At 37.9% G+C, this 17,564-nt stretch overlaps 1 protein-coding gene across 2 annotated transcripts in view; it reads right to left on the bottom strand.

The window, feature by feature from the left end:
• xpo4 (exportin 4) overlaps positions 1 to 17,564 on the bottom strand; it is a 110,639-nt gene that overhangs the window by 51,173 nt on the left and 41,902 nt on the right. Inside the window, exons 5-7 of one of the 2 annotated variants that reach the window (XM_072263066.1) lie at positions 14,193 to 14,309; positions 12,875 to 13,028; positions 2,752 to 2,864 (exon numbers count right to left, since the gene is read on the bottom strand). In XM_072263066.1, coding sequence (XP_072119167.1) covers positions 2,752 to 2,864; positions 12,875 to 13,028; positions 14,193 to 14,309 — 384 coding nt within the window. The remainder of the gene's footprint in view (positions 1 to 2,751; positions 2,865 to 12,874; positions 13,029 to 14,192; positions 14,310 to 17,564) is intronic. The other variant, XM_072263067.1, reaches the window with a different exon arrangement.

Raw genomic sequence — 17,564 nt, 5'->3', positions numbered from 1 at the left:
GAAATGGAACAAATTTAGATCATTAAGATTTAAGCATAACTGCTTATTCAGTATAAATTGGTGATGCATTGCAAACACCTTTAGCTTGTAAACACAAAACACCTTTGGCAAGTATTAATCTGTCAAGGATAAGAAAGTCAAATAACTAATTACTGTCAGTTTACTAACAATTAAAATATGGTGTTAAATGTACTGCAAATATGGAATATACATGCAACAAAAATTAAAATATAATTAACTCTAAAGGGACAGTTAAAACCATCTACAAATTTCAGTCACCCACAAAACCAAAATTTTTAATTTTCCTCGGAAAAAATGCTTCATCCTCTTTAACATATCAGAGATGTCACAAGTAATCACCATTGAAGTGTTACATTTGCAGTCTTACCAGTGAACTCAATCACATTGTGACCTTATAAATTAAAACCTACGCAGCTGTTGATAGTTTGAATTTAGTTTTAAATTGATACTTATTTTTGACATCTATAATGCACATGTTTCTCAAATACTCAATGAACTGGATCAATAATCAAGACAATTTAAAATTGTGTCTGCATTTAATTTGATCAAATATTCAATCTCCTCCTCTATCATCCACAAGTTTGTAACAATTCGTAATTTGAAGTTATCATAATCCTGATTGGTATTTTCCTCATTTGCAATTATTTTGTTCTTCTGGTAAAGTTCACACCATGAGTAATATTCTCCTGCAAGAACTGATAGATTGAAAAATTGTTATCGATTGGCTGATAACATATCTGCAATAACAAATGCCAACATCTGAATCATACTTATGCCTACAAGAAATATTTAGAAATCTATGTAATCCTTACATAGCAAGGGGGGGGGGGGTTGGATAACAAATGCAGCAGAGAAAGGGGAAGTAAAATACAGAGATAAAGTGAAATGAATGAGAAAGTGAGGACAGCAAACAACAACTGGAGAAAAATGACAGTTTGTTCAAAAAAATGGTGAGGAATAACTGTAAGAGGCAGAGAGCATTTTCCCCAAGGAGACTACCTTACAACTGAAGGTGAGATTCAGCAGTGAATCTGGGAGTAAATTAACTAAATGAATAAAAGGAACCAAGTAATTTTTTTAAAAATCATTTACTGGGTAATGAGAGAAATTACAGAACTATGTGGAAAAACTTTAAAAAATATATAGACTCCTATAAAATCAGTTGTTTTAACTTGGCATTTCTCATTACAACCGGCACTGAAAATATCAGATACATGCTTAAAATTGTACTTATTCTCAAATCTTTCCACTTAATTTTGTTCATCTTACTACAAAACAAAACGCCAATTTGAACCAGAATTTGGTAACTATGCAGAGTCATCTAAAATAATCACAGTAAAAATGTACAACTGTCCCTTGATCAAGGTTGGTGGCAAGGAGATTAATTTATCTTGGTAAAAGATCAACTAAATTCTAACAGACTTTAAGAATAAATCACAGATCACTGATCATTAGGGAATTCTGAAACATCGCTAAATCTTTAACATTGAAGAATACAATGAACTTTCTATAACTGGCTTTTAGTATCCATTTCAGCATTTACAATACAGTTCAATTACAAATGCAGCACTTTATTAAGATTATGGGAGCACAAAATTAAAAAAAGAACTTGCCAATATCTTCAATACACATGATGAGCCAAATCACACTCATACAAATTTAAGGTACCCAATGGTCAAAATACTGTTTGTACCTTATGCCTGAATGCATGGGGGAAAGCGCTAAAGGTTCATCATCCTTTTACAACACTGCTTTGTGTAAAGCCTTGCATGTAGGAATTCCTGTAGTTGGTGTTACAACTTGTTTCATATTTATCATATAGTGGTACAAGATGGCAAAAAGTTATAAATATTCAATATTTGCTGATAATAAATCTTTGAATAGGTAGCAGAAAAGCTCTTTTTGTTCCTTGACAGTACATGGATCAATACCAAATTATCACCTACACCATGACAGGAGTTTGGCACATCTAATGATTTTTTTAAAAAATAAACTATTAGAAATAGAGACGAATTAAATTTCATAAATGTAGCATGGAAGAACAGCCCATAAAATTGTACTTTAAAGTAAGTCTCTGATAGATTTTTTGAAAAATTAGAAGTCTAAATAGTATCTAAGTGATAATAACACTAGAATGCAAAATGCCTGCAAGAATAGGATGACCTAGATCTAGGAATTTAAACAGGAGTTCTGGAAATATTTTCTTTTAAATGTTGATGAATACGCAATTGCAAAGTGCAATAGAAACAATTCTACACTAATCGTATAGCACAACAGAAACTGTAGATGACCAAAGAAGAAAGCCATCACTCTTAAGCAAAATAAAGATAGCAATGTATTAGTTTGAGAAATCAGTATTTTTTTCATTTATAAAATGATGTAGTGTCAGTTCAACATTGTAGTGAACTGTGTTCACATTAATTTTTAATGTTAATTTTGTCCTTTGAAAAACAGCACAATAGATTTCTAAGTTGTAGTGCAAATTAACTTTTCTATTAACACAATATCATATACAACTTATTTGCCAATATATCCTACTCAATGCAATACCAAAGAAAATCTCCACTTTTATTTCTTGCAAAGATACTTAAATACTTTTACTAAAAACAATCAGAGATCTACTCCACCTTTAAGTAATTAAAAACACTAAAATATAATGCAAAACATACATGGTGCAAGTTCTCTGGTCTTCAACCCAATAACGAAATATATTTTTGGATTACTACTTACTGTAAAGAACAGATCCATAACTCTGCTGTCCAGAAGGGTGTCTCGCCAGGATTCTGTTGGCTTTAACATCACATTTTGGGAGGATTCAAACATAGCTATATAATGCCTGCCCAGTTATCTGAAGTCAAGGTCAATAGACGAACATTACCGGGGGGGAAAATATTTCTTAGCTACAACTAAAGTGAGTTCAGAGGGAGACCGTAATGGAAATAAAACTTAAGCCATGTTAAATACATGGAATAACTGCAGCATGAGGCTAAGGAATAAAAGCATTTAACTGTTCAGAAACAAGACCCATGAAGGGTCGCAAGATTAAAGTTTGATTATAATCATGTGGCATTCCATTGTGATATGATCACATAAATAACCACAGTATCTTAAGTGACAAGAGAAGGCAAAAACAGCTTTAATTAACAGGTGCCATGATTTATGAGAGATAGTTAAAAAAGATTTTTCCATAACTATCCCAATACCTTTTATTATATTCACTGAGGTTATATATTTACATAAACATGACAAACTGCAGTCATTAGTCTGTGGCACTCTTTTGATGCTGTAATGTACATACAACAGGTGCTAGCATGGGCTCAATTGTAGAACTTTGCCTAAGTCAAAGCACACTTCAGAAGCAAGCACAAAATCAAAGCTAATACTTTGGTGCAGTACAAAGGGTGTGCTGCCCTACTGGAGATGCTAACACACACATCAGATGTTAAATCAAAGCCGCTGCTTCAGTGGACAGAAGAGACCCAATGACATTATTTGAATTAGCTCTTAGAGAGGTCAACACTTATCCCTGAAATCATTACTTAAATTATCTTGTCAGTTACTTCATTGTTAATAGTGGGACACTCTGCCATGCAGAAATTGCCTGCCAGTTATTCCTACATTAGAACAATGACTACAATTTGAAAATATTTCCCTGGCTGTCAAAGACTTTGGGATGTCCTGAGGCATGAAAGACACAATATTAGTACAAGCCTATGCTATGTCTTTATAACCACTAGTAGACTGAACACGTGCAACTAAAATGTAATTTAAAAGCAGATAAAAATCCAGCATTTGTGAACTCTCTTTGGAGCAATCTTGAAGTAGATGCTGTTGTTTTCAATTTTAAGCAATGAAAATTACAGAAACTTCAAACAAATACACCAAATTATGTTGACAGAATTTCCATGATAACACTAGTAAAACATGTACTTTCATTTTGCATGAAAAACTAGACAATGCTCTTGCACTAAGGATAGCAACATTAACCGACAGGATTTTAACTGTAATTATTATTTGTACCAATTTGTAAATAAAAAGTACAATAAAGATCAGAGTAGCAAACGATTGGTGTAATGTTACAACACAAATCTGACTTCACTAAAAGTAGTTACAAAATATAATGATACTGCTCCACAACGTCAAAGATTTATTAGGTTTCTTTAAGGAGAACGAAAGTTAATTTTAACATGGTTCAAATAGATCTGGCACTTTTTTTTGCAATCAAATGGATTTTGTGATGAGAAATCTAAAAATATGACATACCTATTAGCAATATTCTTGGCAGTTTCTGCTTGTTCCTGGATGTCAGTTAAACTACCACTGACTAAAGTTACATGATAATTACTTTATACGCTTAAAGAAAGCTGTAAAGCGGAGATAATAAAAAAAACAGCTGAAGAGCATCCCACTTGAAAGAAACACCTATATATAGCTTTTGCCTGCCGCAGTCATGCATTGTTTGTCTCTACTGACTTGGAAGGCATTCCACAGATTTTACAGCACTCTGGCTAAATCTATGCTCTCATTTGGCCAAAACACAGGTAGTTAAAGTAGCCAAGGGGTTTTGCACCCTAAAAATAGTTGCATTCAAATGGTTTGTGTAAGCTGTTACTTTATAATTAAAAATTAAAGTATCAACTCTATTCTATTTAAGCTTTGGCAATATGAATTAATTTGTTAAAACCTATTTCTTCAAAAGTCAAACCTCAAAAGAATTACCTTCAAAGTTCACATTGATAGATTTAAAAGTTTGATTCATTTACAAAAATCCTTAACTTTAATAAGTAATTACAAAGCTCACTATCCATGCTTTTGTTCAGTATGTCTGTAAAATTTTTTCATTGTCACCTTAAAGAATAGCTTGCATGCAAAAGTCATCACTAAATTATTCAAAATATAGAGATGAACACACATTTCATAAATGACTGGAATCAAAGGTAAAACTGTAAGAGATTAGTGTTTACTTACTTCAGATGATTAGAACTAGACTAGACTAGTGATCTCTTCAAAGCAGTTAGGTTTATTGGCACTATTTTAACCAGCCACAATATTTAGCTGTCACATCCTGTTATTTTTAGTAAGACAATTCATACTAATGTACTGTTGACAATTTTGGCACTATAGGATTACTATACTATTCAGTTCTCATCAACTCTCAAAAGAACTGAACAGATAGTTATTCAGTTCAATGAAGTTCAAAATAGCAATACAAATACCCAAATATCACTGGCCATAATATAGTCATAGGATAGTAAGAATAATTGCATTACCTAATTTATATAATCCATTTAACTAAAATAAAATATTCTGGAAATTCCAAGATTATTCCAGATTTGTGGAGAAACTGTGTCAATCTCAGACTGAGAATGGCGAAAGGTCAAATGAAACATTGACTCTTATTCTCTTTTTAGCAAATGCAGCCCAACTTCGAGTATTTAGAACACAGAATAATACAGCACAGGAAAAGGCTGTTTGGCACACAATGTTGTGCTAAACCAGCTAAGAAGCAAATCAAAGCCATCCGAACACTACTCCCTCCTACCTACGCCATGTCACTATCCATCCATCCTCCTTACATCCATGCACCTATAGAAACATCTCTTAAAAGCATCTGATGTATTTGCCTCTACCACTATAACAGGCAGTATATTTCAGGCATCCACAACTCTCTAGGTAAAAAAAAAAACTTAATTCTCACATCTCCTTTAAACCTACCTTCTTTCACCTTCAATGCATGCCCTCTGATATTAGACATTTCAACCCTGGCAAATAAATACTCTCTGTCCACTCTATCTATGCCTCTCATAATCTTGCAAACTTCTACCAGATCTCCCCTCAGCCTCCGGTGCTCGAGAGAAAACAATCCAAATTTATCCAGCCTCATGATAGCATATTCATTCTAAACTAGGCAGCACCCTCTCCAAAGCCCCAACATCCTTCCTACTGCGGGGCGACCAGAACCATATGTAATACTCTAGATGTGGCCTATCCAGAGTGTTATAAAGTTGTAGCATTTTCCATATCATTTCAGATTTCCGACATCTGCAGTATTTCGAGCATACAAGATTATAATCCCTAAATCCAGACATGATCTAACTGGGAGTTAATACATATTAGCATAGGAATTAGGAGTGAATCAGACTTAATGTGAATCAGGACACTGACACCACAGTTTTTGATAATATCAGTTTTTTAGATGATACCAATGGAGAATGCCAACTAAAAGAGTTTTCCCATAGTCAATGATGTTTCAGCAAATAATTTGATTCAGGGACAAGCGATGGCAAATATTATCAAATGGAAAAAAGCAATATGAAAGATGGCATGGATAGTTGGCCAATCACACATAAGAGAAAAGTTGCAAAAGCTGGAAATCTAAGTTGGTCAAAAGTTTTTGATCAAATATATCATGAAGGTGGCAAGATGCCATGGTGAAGGACAAAGTTGATGAAGAGAAATGTTGTTTCTGATGGGGACCAAAGGCTCAATTTTTCCTCAACATTTAGTTGGAATAAATTCTGGTTATTTGTTACTGAAATTTAACAATTTAAAAAATAGAAGTTCAAGAGAATTAATAATCAGATAAAACTGGCTTCTTCAGATGTTGCTGCTGTCGGGCAGCAGGTCAATGAGAAATAGAATCTAGTCGACTATACATTATTAGTAGATAAAACCATAGGTGTTCCAATGAGCATCAGGAAACCAAAAAAATCACTGCCACTTCCCTTTTAGGAATGGCTAACCTGAAGTTCTATCTGCTTTCTGACAGGATTCACGTCGATCTTCCCCCCAAATCTGGTGGCTAATGTTGTCTCCCTCTTCAAGAAGGGAGGAAGAGAGAAAACGGAATTATACACCAGTTAGCCTGACGTCGGTGGTGGGAAAGATGCTGGAGTCAATTATAAAAGATGAAATTATGACACATCTGGATGGCAGTAACAGGATCGGTCCAAGTCAGCATGGATTTACGAAGGGGAAATCGTGCTTGACTAATCGTCTGGAATTTTTTGAGGATGTAACTATGAAAATGGATAAGGGAGAGCCAGTGGATGTAGTGTACCTGGACTTTCAGAAAGCCTTTGATAAAGTCCCACATAGGAGATCAGTGGGCAAAATTAGGGCACATGGTATTGGGGGCAGAGTACTGACATGGATTGAAAATTGGCTGGCTGACAGAAAACAAAGAGTAGCGATTAACAGGTCCCTTTCGGAATGGCAGGCGGTGACCAGTGGGGTACCATAGGGTTCAGTGCTGGGACCGCAGCTGTTTACAATATATATTAATGATTTAGATGAGGGAATTAAGAGTCACATTAGCAAATTTGCCAATGACACAAAGCTGAGTGGCAGTGTGAAATGTGAGGAGGATATTATGAGAATGCAGGGTGACTTGGACAGGCTGGGTGAGTGGGCAGATGCATGGCAGATGCAGTTTAATGTGGATAAATGTGAGGTCATCCACTTTGGTGGTAAGAACGGGAAGGCAGATTATTATCTAAATGGAGTCAAGTTAGGAAAAGGGGAAGTACAACGAGATCTAGGTGTTCTTGTACATCAGTCACTGAAAGCAAGCATGCAAGTACAGCAGGCAGTGAAGAAAGCTAATGACGTGCCGGCCTTCATAACAAGGGGAATTGAGTATAAGAGCAAAGAAGTCCTTCTGCAGCTGTACAGGGCCCTGGTGAGACCACACCTGGAGTACAGTGTGCAGTTTTGGTCTCCAAATTTGAGAAAGGACATTCTTGCTATTGAGGGAGTGCAGCGTAGGTTCACAAATTTAATTCCCGGGATGGCGGGACTGTCATATGTCGAAAGATTGGAGTGACTGGGCTTGTATACTCTGGAATTTAGAAGGCTGAGAGGGGATCTTATTGAAACATCTATGATTATTAAGGGATTGGACACGCTGGAGGCAGGAAGCATGTTCCCGCTGATGGGTGGGTCCAGAACCAGAGGCCACAGTTTAAGAATAAGGGGTAGGCCATTTAGAACGAAGTTGAGGAAAAACTTTTTCACCCAGAGAGTGGTGGATATATGAAATGCTCTGCCCCAGAAGGCTGTGGAGGACAAGTCTCTGGATGCTTTCCAGGAAGAGATAGATAGAGCTCTTAAAGATAGCGGAATCAAAGGTTATGGGGATAAGGCAGGAACTGGATACTGATCGTGGATGATCAGCCATGATCACAGTGAATGGCGGTGCTGGCTCGAAGGGCCTGCTCCTGCACCTATTGTCTATAGTCTTCATCCTGAAACTTAACTTTGTTTTGCCACAGATGCAGCCTGACCTGCTGAGTATTTCCAGCACTTCGTTTTTATTTCAAACAATAATAATAGCCATCTACAAAATTCTCACATTTGTTTATGTTAAGAATGGAGGAGATAAGATTTTAATTCAGGAGAGAGAAGCCAGGGATGTCATTATATTTTATTCTGCATTTTGTCTGTACATAGAAACATAGAAAACTTACAGCACAATACAGGCCCTTCGGCCCAAAATGCTGTGCCAAACATGTACTTACTTAGAAATTACCTAAGGTTACCCATAGACCTCTATTTTTCTAAGCTCCATGTACCTATCCAGGGTCTCGTAAAAGACCCTATCGTATCTGCCTCCACCACCGTCGCCAGCAGCCCATTCCATGCACTCACCACTCTCTGCGTAAAAAACTTACCCCTGACATCTTCTCTGTACCTACTTCCAAGCACCTTAAAACTGTGCTCTCAAGTGTTAGCCATTTCAGCCCTGGGAAAAGACCTCTGACTATCCACACAATCAATGCTCTCATCACCTTATACACCTCTATCAGGTCACCACTCATCCTCCACTGCTCCAAGAAGAAAAGGCAGAGTTCACTCAACCTGTTCTCATAAGGCATGCTTCCCAATCCAGGCAACACCCTTGTAAATCTCCTCTGCACCCTTTCTATGGTTTCCACATTCTTCCTGTAGTAAGGTGACCAGAACTGAGCACAGTATTCCAACTGAGGCCAGACCAGGGTCCTATATAGCTGTAACATTACCTCTTGGCTCTTGAACTTAATCCCACGGTTGATGAAGGCCAATGCACCGTATGCCGTCTTAACCACAGAGTCAACCTGCATAGCAGCTTTGAGTGTCCTATGGACTCCGACCCCCAAGATCCCTCTGATCCTCCACACTGCCAAGAGTCTTACCATTAATACTATATCTTGCCATCATATTTGACCTACCAAAATGAACCACCTCACACTTATCTGGGTTGAACTCCATCTGCCACTTCTCAGCCCAGTTTTGCATCCTATCGATGTCCTGCTGTAACCTCTGACAGCCCTCCACACTATCCACCACACCTCCAACCTTTGTGTCATCAGCAAATTTACTAACCCACCCCTCCACTTCCTCCACTTCCTCATCCAGCACATTTATAAAAATCACAAAGAGTAGGGGTCCCAGAACAGATCCTCAAGGCACACCACTGGTCACCGACCTCCATGCAGAATATGACCCGTCTTTGCCTTCTGTGAGCAAGCCAGTTCTGGATCCACAAAGCAAAATCCCCTTGGATCCCATGCCTCCTTAATTTTTCAGTAAGCCTTGCATGGGGTACCTTATCAAATGCCTTACTGAAATTCATATACACTACATCTACTGCTCTACCTTCATCGATGTGTTTAGTCACATACTCAAAAAATTCAATCAGGCTCTTAAGGCATGGCCTGCCTTTCACAAAGCCATGCTGACTATTCCTGATCATATTATGCCTCTCCAAACATTCATAAATTCTGCCACTCAGGATCTTTTCCAACAACTTACCAACCACTGAAGTAAGACTCACTGGTCTATAATTTCCTGGGCTATCTCTACTCCCTTTCTTGAATAAGGGAACAAGATCTCCAATCCTCTGGAACCTCTCCCGTCCCCATTGATGATGCAAAGATCATTGCCAAAGGCTCAGCAATCTCCTCCCTCACCTCCCACAGTAGCTTGGGGTACATCTCATCCAGTCCTGGAAACTTATCAAACTTGATGCTTTCCAAAAGCTCCAGTACATCCTCTTTCTTAATGTCCACAAGCTCAAGCTTTTCAATCCACTGTAAGCCATCCTTATAATCGCCAAGATCCTTTTACGTATTGAATATTGAAGCAAAGTATTCACTTAATACCTCTGTTATCTCCTCCGGTTCCATACACTCCTTTCCACTGCCATACTTGATCGGTCCTATTCTTTCACGTCTTATCCTCTTGCTCTTCACATACTTGTAGAACGCCTTGGGGTTTTCCTTAATCCTGTCCACCGAGGCCTTCTCATGGCTCCTTCTGGCTCTCCTAATTTCATTCTTAAGCTCCTTCCCGCTGGCCTTACAATCTTCTGGATCTCTATCATTACCTAGTTTTTTTGAACCTTTCGTAAGCTTTTCTTTTCTTCTTGACTAGATTTTCAACAGCCTTTGTACATCATGGTTCTTATACCCTACCATCCTTTCCCTGTTCATCGCAACGTACCTATGCAGAACTCCATGCAAATATCCCCTGAACATTTGCCATATTTCTTTTTTTTTTTTTGGCGTGTGCGTCCATGCGTGCGCATGTGATGTTGAATTGAATTGAATTGAATGATCTTTATTGTCATTATACATAGGTACGATGAAACTCTGGCTTCCTCTCAGGCAATTAAATAAAGCGGTAGATAAAAACAAGACAGTAATAGAAAAACAGTATTAAATAGATAAGTAGCAGAAAATAAGTTGCAGCAACACCAGGATATCACAGTAATGAACAAAGTGCCGTTAGTGCAAGTATTTGAGTCCTTGTGTGTGCATGTGTGTGCTCACAGTTTCAGTCACTGTCCTGTTGGCAGGATGATGTCTTTTTCATGCCTTTACAAGGCGCAGAGCAAGACAGACAGACTGTGTGGCACGCCACTCCTCACACAGACATTTTGCAGTATTTTTCCCTTTATTTTACGAAGTCGAGTTGCAATCTCAACACTCAACCCTGCACAGATGGAAAGCGTACTCAGGAGCAGCCCCAACTGGGTCCGAACCCCAGAACCTTCGTCCAGAGTCTGGCACTGATGTCACTGCGCCACGAGCCAGCCCAAACATTTGCCACATTACTGCTGTACATTTCCCTGAGAACATCTGTTCCCAATTTATGCTTCCAAGTTCCTGCCTGATAGCTTCATATTTCCCCATACTCCAAATAAACACTTTCCTAACTTGTCTGTTCCTATCCCTCTCCAATGCTACGGTAAGGGAGATAGAATTGTGATCACTATCTCCGAAATGCTGCACCACTGAGAGACCCGACACCTGACCAGGTTCATTTGCCAAAACCAGATCAAGTACAGCCTCTCCTCTTGTAGGCTTATCTACATATTGTGTCAAGAAACCTTCCTGAACACACCTAACAAACTCTACCCCATCTAAACCCCTTGCTCTAGGGAGATGCCAGTCAATATTTGGGAAACTAAAATCTCCCACCTCGACAACCCTGTTATTATTACTCCTTTCCAGAATCTGTCTCCCTACCTGCTCCTCTATGTCCCTGTTACTACTGAGTGGTCTATAAAAAACACCCAGTAGAGTTACTGATCCCTTCCTGTTTCCAAGTTCCATCCACAGACACTCAGTATACAATCCCTCCATGACTTCCTCCTTTTCTGCAGCCATGACACCATCTCTGATCAGCAGTGCAGCACCCCCACCTCTTTTGCCTCCCTCTCTGTCCTTTCTGAAGCATCTAAAGCCTGGCACTCTAAGTAACCGTTCCTGCCTCTAAGTCATCCAAGTCTCTGTAATGGCCACCATATCATATCTCCAAGCACTGATCCACGCTCTAAGCTCATCCGCTTTGCTCAAAATGCCTCTTGCATTAAAGCAGACACATCTCAAACCATTGGTCTGAGCGCATTCCTTCTCTATCACCTGCCTATCCTCCCCCTCACACCATCTCCAAGCTTTCTCCATTTGTGAGCTAACAGCCCCTTCCCTCTATCTCTTCAGTTCGCTCCCCCCCACCCCCCAGCAATTCTAGTTTAAACTCTCCCCGACAGCCTTTGCAAACCTCCCTGCCAGGATATTGGTCCCCCTCAGATTCAAGTGCAACCTGTCCTTTTTGTACAGGTCACGCCAGCCCCAAGAGATCCCAATGATCCAGAAATCTGAATCCCTGCCCCCTGCTCCAATCCCTCAGCCACGTATTTATCGTCCACCTCATTCTATCCCTATACTCACTGTTGCGGGGCACAGGCAGTAATCCTAAGATGACTACTTTTGAGGTCCTGCTTCTCAACTTCCTTCCTAACTCCCTGTAGTCTGTTTCCAGGACCTCCTCCCTTTTCCGACCTATGTCGTTGGTACCAATATGTACCACGATCTCTCCCCAGTAGGCTTATGTACGTTCAAGGAAAAAACAACATACATTTTATTAATTAGACTTTTTCTTAAACCAAACATTTAACTATTTCTATTAACCACAAAATTTGGTTAGATAACATAACCAAACTGCAAAATGATAAATTGTGGAATTATTCTTTCCTTTACCAATTTGCTTCTCTATTTAAGATTACCTCCTTTTTCAGGTATGGCTCTACAGGAACCATACCCTGATAACAAATTTTGTTGGTCAGTTTTTAATTTAAATAAAGTACTGCTTCAATGGTTTTCAAGTGATGCACACATATTCACATCAAATGATTAAACCCTAATCTAGAATTGAAAATTCATCTCCAGCTCGGACAGCAGAATGCTTATGCTTCTTCATTTCAATCAAAGTGGCTTTTTAAAGCTATTTTCGAAAAAACCATTAACGTCCACGTAACTTACTCACCACTCTACAAATACACAAATAAAAATGAAGCTTAAAAGGATATAATTTGGAGGAAGAAAGTTCCAGCTTAAGACTTGATTAGCTAGTGCAAGGTAACGCTGGAACACAGAAGACATTTGAGCATTGAGGTTTTCTCGTCGGCTGAATTCTTGAAGCACCTCAACCGTCAAAACAAATATTTGCCGAAGGTCATCTTCCTGTATTTTCAGTTACAAGAACAAAAAAAACATGCATAATCCAGTTACAGTCAAAACTGATATAGTATTTTAAACCTTGACTTAGGATTTGAATACAATATTTCTGTTTAACTGTTTGTTACTGTTAACAGTGCATTATGTCAGAAATCATGTATCAATGAAACATCTTAGCAGTATATATGTCACAGGAAAGGAATACTTTCAAAAATGTACTAAATGTAAATAAATACATCTAGACATAAACAGATTTTTTAAATCTATCATACTGAACTGCAGGCTGCATTTTAATAAGTCTGAAGACAGATGCTTTGTGTTCTTTGTGGTCATTGTTGACATAAATTTAAACTGATTAAATTAATTAATTCCAATACTGTAAACACTGCCCTTTTCAAAAACTAGCATCGTAACATTCATATCTGTAATGGTTAGATGGAGAACACATTTTATGTAATGATTACAAAGCATTTTTGATCATCATTCCGGCTGAAAATTAAACTGTAATCTGTAAAAAATTTTTTATTAAGGTTGATAAATATGTCTTTGCCCTGAAACTGGTGTGCCTCACCTAAGCACTTTGTGCTTACAGAAAAATTAAGAGTTGTTACAATGTCTCATCTGAAATGCTATTTTAAAAAAGCCCAAATACATACAAAATATTAGACTGTAAAAAAAATTTAAAACAGAACAGTGAAGATATATTAAATATAATGCTTAAATTTATGCTTTTTTTTAATATGTTTACGATTTAAAACTGCTTGGAATAGGATGACCCAGACCACCAACTACTCTTTTAATTGTTGATTTAAAACTTTAATTCCCCCGGTTTAGCTTTACTTTCAACAATCAGTTGAAACAGCAAGAATGGTGAAAGGACAATGCCAGTCCAAGTTGTTTTTGCATCCTTGCCTGTTGAGTGTTTAATAGCATAACAATAAGCTTTGACAATAGGAGATGACAATAACCTTCATAATCAACAATTTAAATGTATTAACTATCTTAGAAGACTTATTCAGAGATAAAGCCATTGTAAAAGATTCATATCTTGAGTTGTAAATAATGGGCTCATTCAAAAATAAAATTTGATCAAAATATAGTGATTTTGGGGTGATCTCATTAATGATACATTATCTTTCAATAATTCTTCACATTAGTAATTTTTTTTACCTGAAAAATTCTTTTACAGCTCCCGTGGAATTCCATACTGAGGCCTATATTGCTGGTTTTAGTGGAACTCGAGAATTCACTCAATAATGCTGTTAGGATCGAACAAGCCAACGTCTGCTGCAAGATACATTAGATTTTTTTTAAAACTTGAATTGCAGTACAATACAGCTTTAAAATAACCATTTTGTGCGAAGTCCACTTCACTTATCAAAATCCTGGACATCTCTAAGGGCTTGAATCAAAGTGAAAAGGTTGCCATGAAGTGAAGGCAAGCTTACAGTATTTGTATAATGATGAACAAGTGCTGAATGGAATCAATAATACCCATAAAAGAGAAGATTAAGGGCAGGGGAAGGATTAGTAAGATTCTGCCACAGCAAAAAGGAATTATGAACGTGGCTGAGTTCCCTTGGCTCTTCAGGCAGGTAGGTACAAGTGATAGAAAACAGTGTCAGAGTGCCACCTATCTTCAAGATAAAGTAGACAATATTCTTTAAAAATAAAACTGAAATTATGCAACCTGATGTAAAACATGTTAAAAATTGTAGTCAAAACTATATGGATACATACACCATTCAAAATTAACAAAAAAGTTGCTTTGTGTTTGGAATGGGATTTTAGTCCTCAATTTTAAATAAAATAAAACTTCCGATTTGTTATCATTCAACAATTAAATTGACCAATAAATAATTAATAGATTTTGTCCTATAAATAGGATTAGGTTCCCAAGATATAAAACTGTGTAGGAAACATGTAGAAACAGACTGTACAGACTTGGTATGATTAAAAATGAAGATAATACTTCAATGCTAGATTTGAGATATTATTAGATTAAGGTATTGGCTCTAGTTGCACATGATAGTAATTATCAGGGTTTCATCTGCTTATCATAAACTCTTGAAAATGTATAATAAAATATGCACATAACAAGTACTGACACAAGTACAAGGCAATTTTTTTTCAGGGGGCGAGAGGGCAAGACCTGGAGCCAAATTTTGTTTTAAGTACAATAGATTTCATCTCAACGCATGTTCAAGTTGTAGCTAACGAACAGACAGAAGCTTTTAATATAAGAATTAAACTATGTTGGTTGCTATGTTAAATCCGCACCTTCATATAATAAATTCCCAAAATGAAATTTAAAAATATATTACCAAAGGCAATATTGAAAGACTGCTAGAGAAAGTTTCTCATGTCTGTCTGTCTGTCTAGGTACCATATCCAATGCGGACGCTGGTGACCATGGTTTTCCATATAGATCTATCCCTCGTTCTTTGGATGACTTCCATTTCCTCGATGTGTAGCCACCTGGCTAGGCTTTTGATGTACATAAGCTGAGGTCTTCCTCTGGGTTTGCTCCCCTCAATCTTTCCAGAGAGTATGAGTTTTTCTAGTTCATCTTTCCACATGATGTGTCGTAGGAGTCTGAGTCATCTTTCTCTTATTGTTGGTATGAGTGATCTAACTGCTTGGGCTCTTCTGTTTCTCATAGGCAACAAAATAACATGATTTAAGATTTATTTTTAAGTGTCAGGGCAAAATAACTGGAGAAGTTGCATGTGACCAAAAACAGTAGAGCCGAAGACATTTGTTGGCACATGGGTGTCGAAAAGGAAGAGATGGGGATAAAGCTGACAAAAAGGATCAGTTCATATTTTAGAAAAAGTGCAAGTGTCAGTGTGTCTGCACCTATAAATATCAAACCTAAAAATATAAAATGATCTGTAATTAAATAAGAGACTCAATATTTTTTCAAATTAGACAGAAACCGAAGGTATAAAAAATGATCCTCTCTAATAATTATGAAGGTAAACACAGCTGAGTGCAAGGACTCTGAGGAAAGTATCAATGCTTTGTTAGCTTTAGAGCCCCATGCTCAATTTGAAAAACCATACATTAGTCATACAATAACACAGGGGAGAAAAGTGGTGCAGTCTTCCAATAACAATTTTGAATCAATTGTAACACTTCTATTCCCCTTCTATTCACCCCAAAAATACTATAAGCATTGTTACAACTTCAAAGTAACTGACAAGATGCCCAGACCATATGGTGCCAAGGTGGGGTCAACGTAAGTGTTAACGTTCAGAGTTATATGCCTGTGAAGCCAATGCCTACAGGGAAAATTCTGCAAGTCTTCCTACCTAGTTAATCACTGTATACTGAAAGTATGTTACCAGTGTGTTTCTATTTATGCAATTGCAAACAACAGCTGAAGTAATGCTGTTGGTCAGCTGCAACATTTCAGTTGAGAGATGCCACTCAACAGTAATACCTTGACCTTGGTAGCTGAATTAATTCAGGCTCCCGGTCACAGAAAAGTCAGAACGCCAACAGTTTTGCAGTATGGAATATTAGCAAACTTTAGTTAGGCACAAAAGAGCCATTACAAAGTCTCAACCAGAACTTATCTTTAGATGTCTTGTCCATGACATGTATAGCATTATTATCAAACAAAATAATACACCAGCCACAGTGGAGGATATTAGATCACCCTAACAGTGATTTCCAATGAGGGTGGTATCGTCCCCCAACAGGCAGTTACATGTCCTAGGGGCATTAGGGAAAATAGAAGTCGTCAGGGGGTGTTCAAGATTCTTGGGGCCGGGGTGGGGGGCGGGTGAAGAGCAGCATCCTAACTTGAAACACAATACCTAACGTACCATTGGTAGAGCAGGCACTTCCAGAAAAATAAAGGATGAGGCACTGGAACACAGGAAAAGCCATAGCTCTGCAAACAGTGAGCACTCGTCGTCACAACGTGTCCAAAACTCGGCAATCTCATCCAACTTCACCAACCAAACAGACATTATAGGGGATGCATAAATTAGCCCAACAGTTCCCATGACTCATGGCACATGTCGTGTAATTTAACAGTTGGTAAGTCAAGTACACCCTCTCAACTTTCTCTACAGATCTATGGAAAACAGGCAGCACAACGATACAGCGCTGGCTGGAACCAAACGGTGAAATAGAGCCAATCAATGAACCTGCTGAAACCGATTCCTCGAGGTGTTCAAAGTGACCCCAGCTTCATATGTGTGCCATTACCACTGCTCCATTCACGTCAACTAGCTGCCGTCATCAACATCCGATAGGCATTTCCAGTTTGTGTTAATATTTTTATTTTAATTTAGCCCGGTTATTGATGGATAAATACGTACAGTGCTATCTCTATCAGTCTGAAGGGGGTGAAGCCTTGAATTCTAATCCCGTTAAGCAAAAGAAACTGCAGAAAGTGCGTCAATGTTACATACCTGCAGTATGGTTTTATTCCATTCCTGTCAGATCAGCTACACCCCATGTGTCTTATTTTTAATACTGTACTGTCTAATGAAACCATGAAACCATCAAGATTGCAGGACCACTTTC

Source organism: Mobula birostris, chromosome 7 (genome assembly GCF_030028105.1).
Source record: "Mobula birostris isolate sMobBir1 chromosome 7, sMobBir1.hap1, whole genome shotgun sequence".
NCBI lineage: Eukaryota > Metazoa > Chordata > Chondrichthyes > Myliobatiformes > Myliobatidae > Mobula > Mobula birostris.
This window is presented reverse-complemented; position numbering and strand designations above follow the sequence as displayed.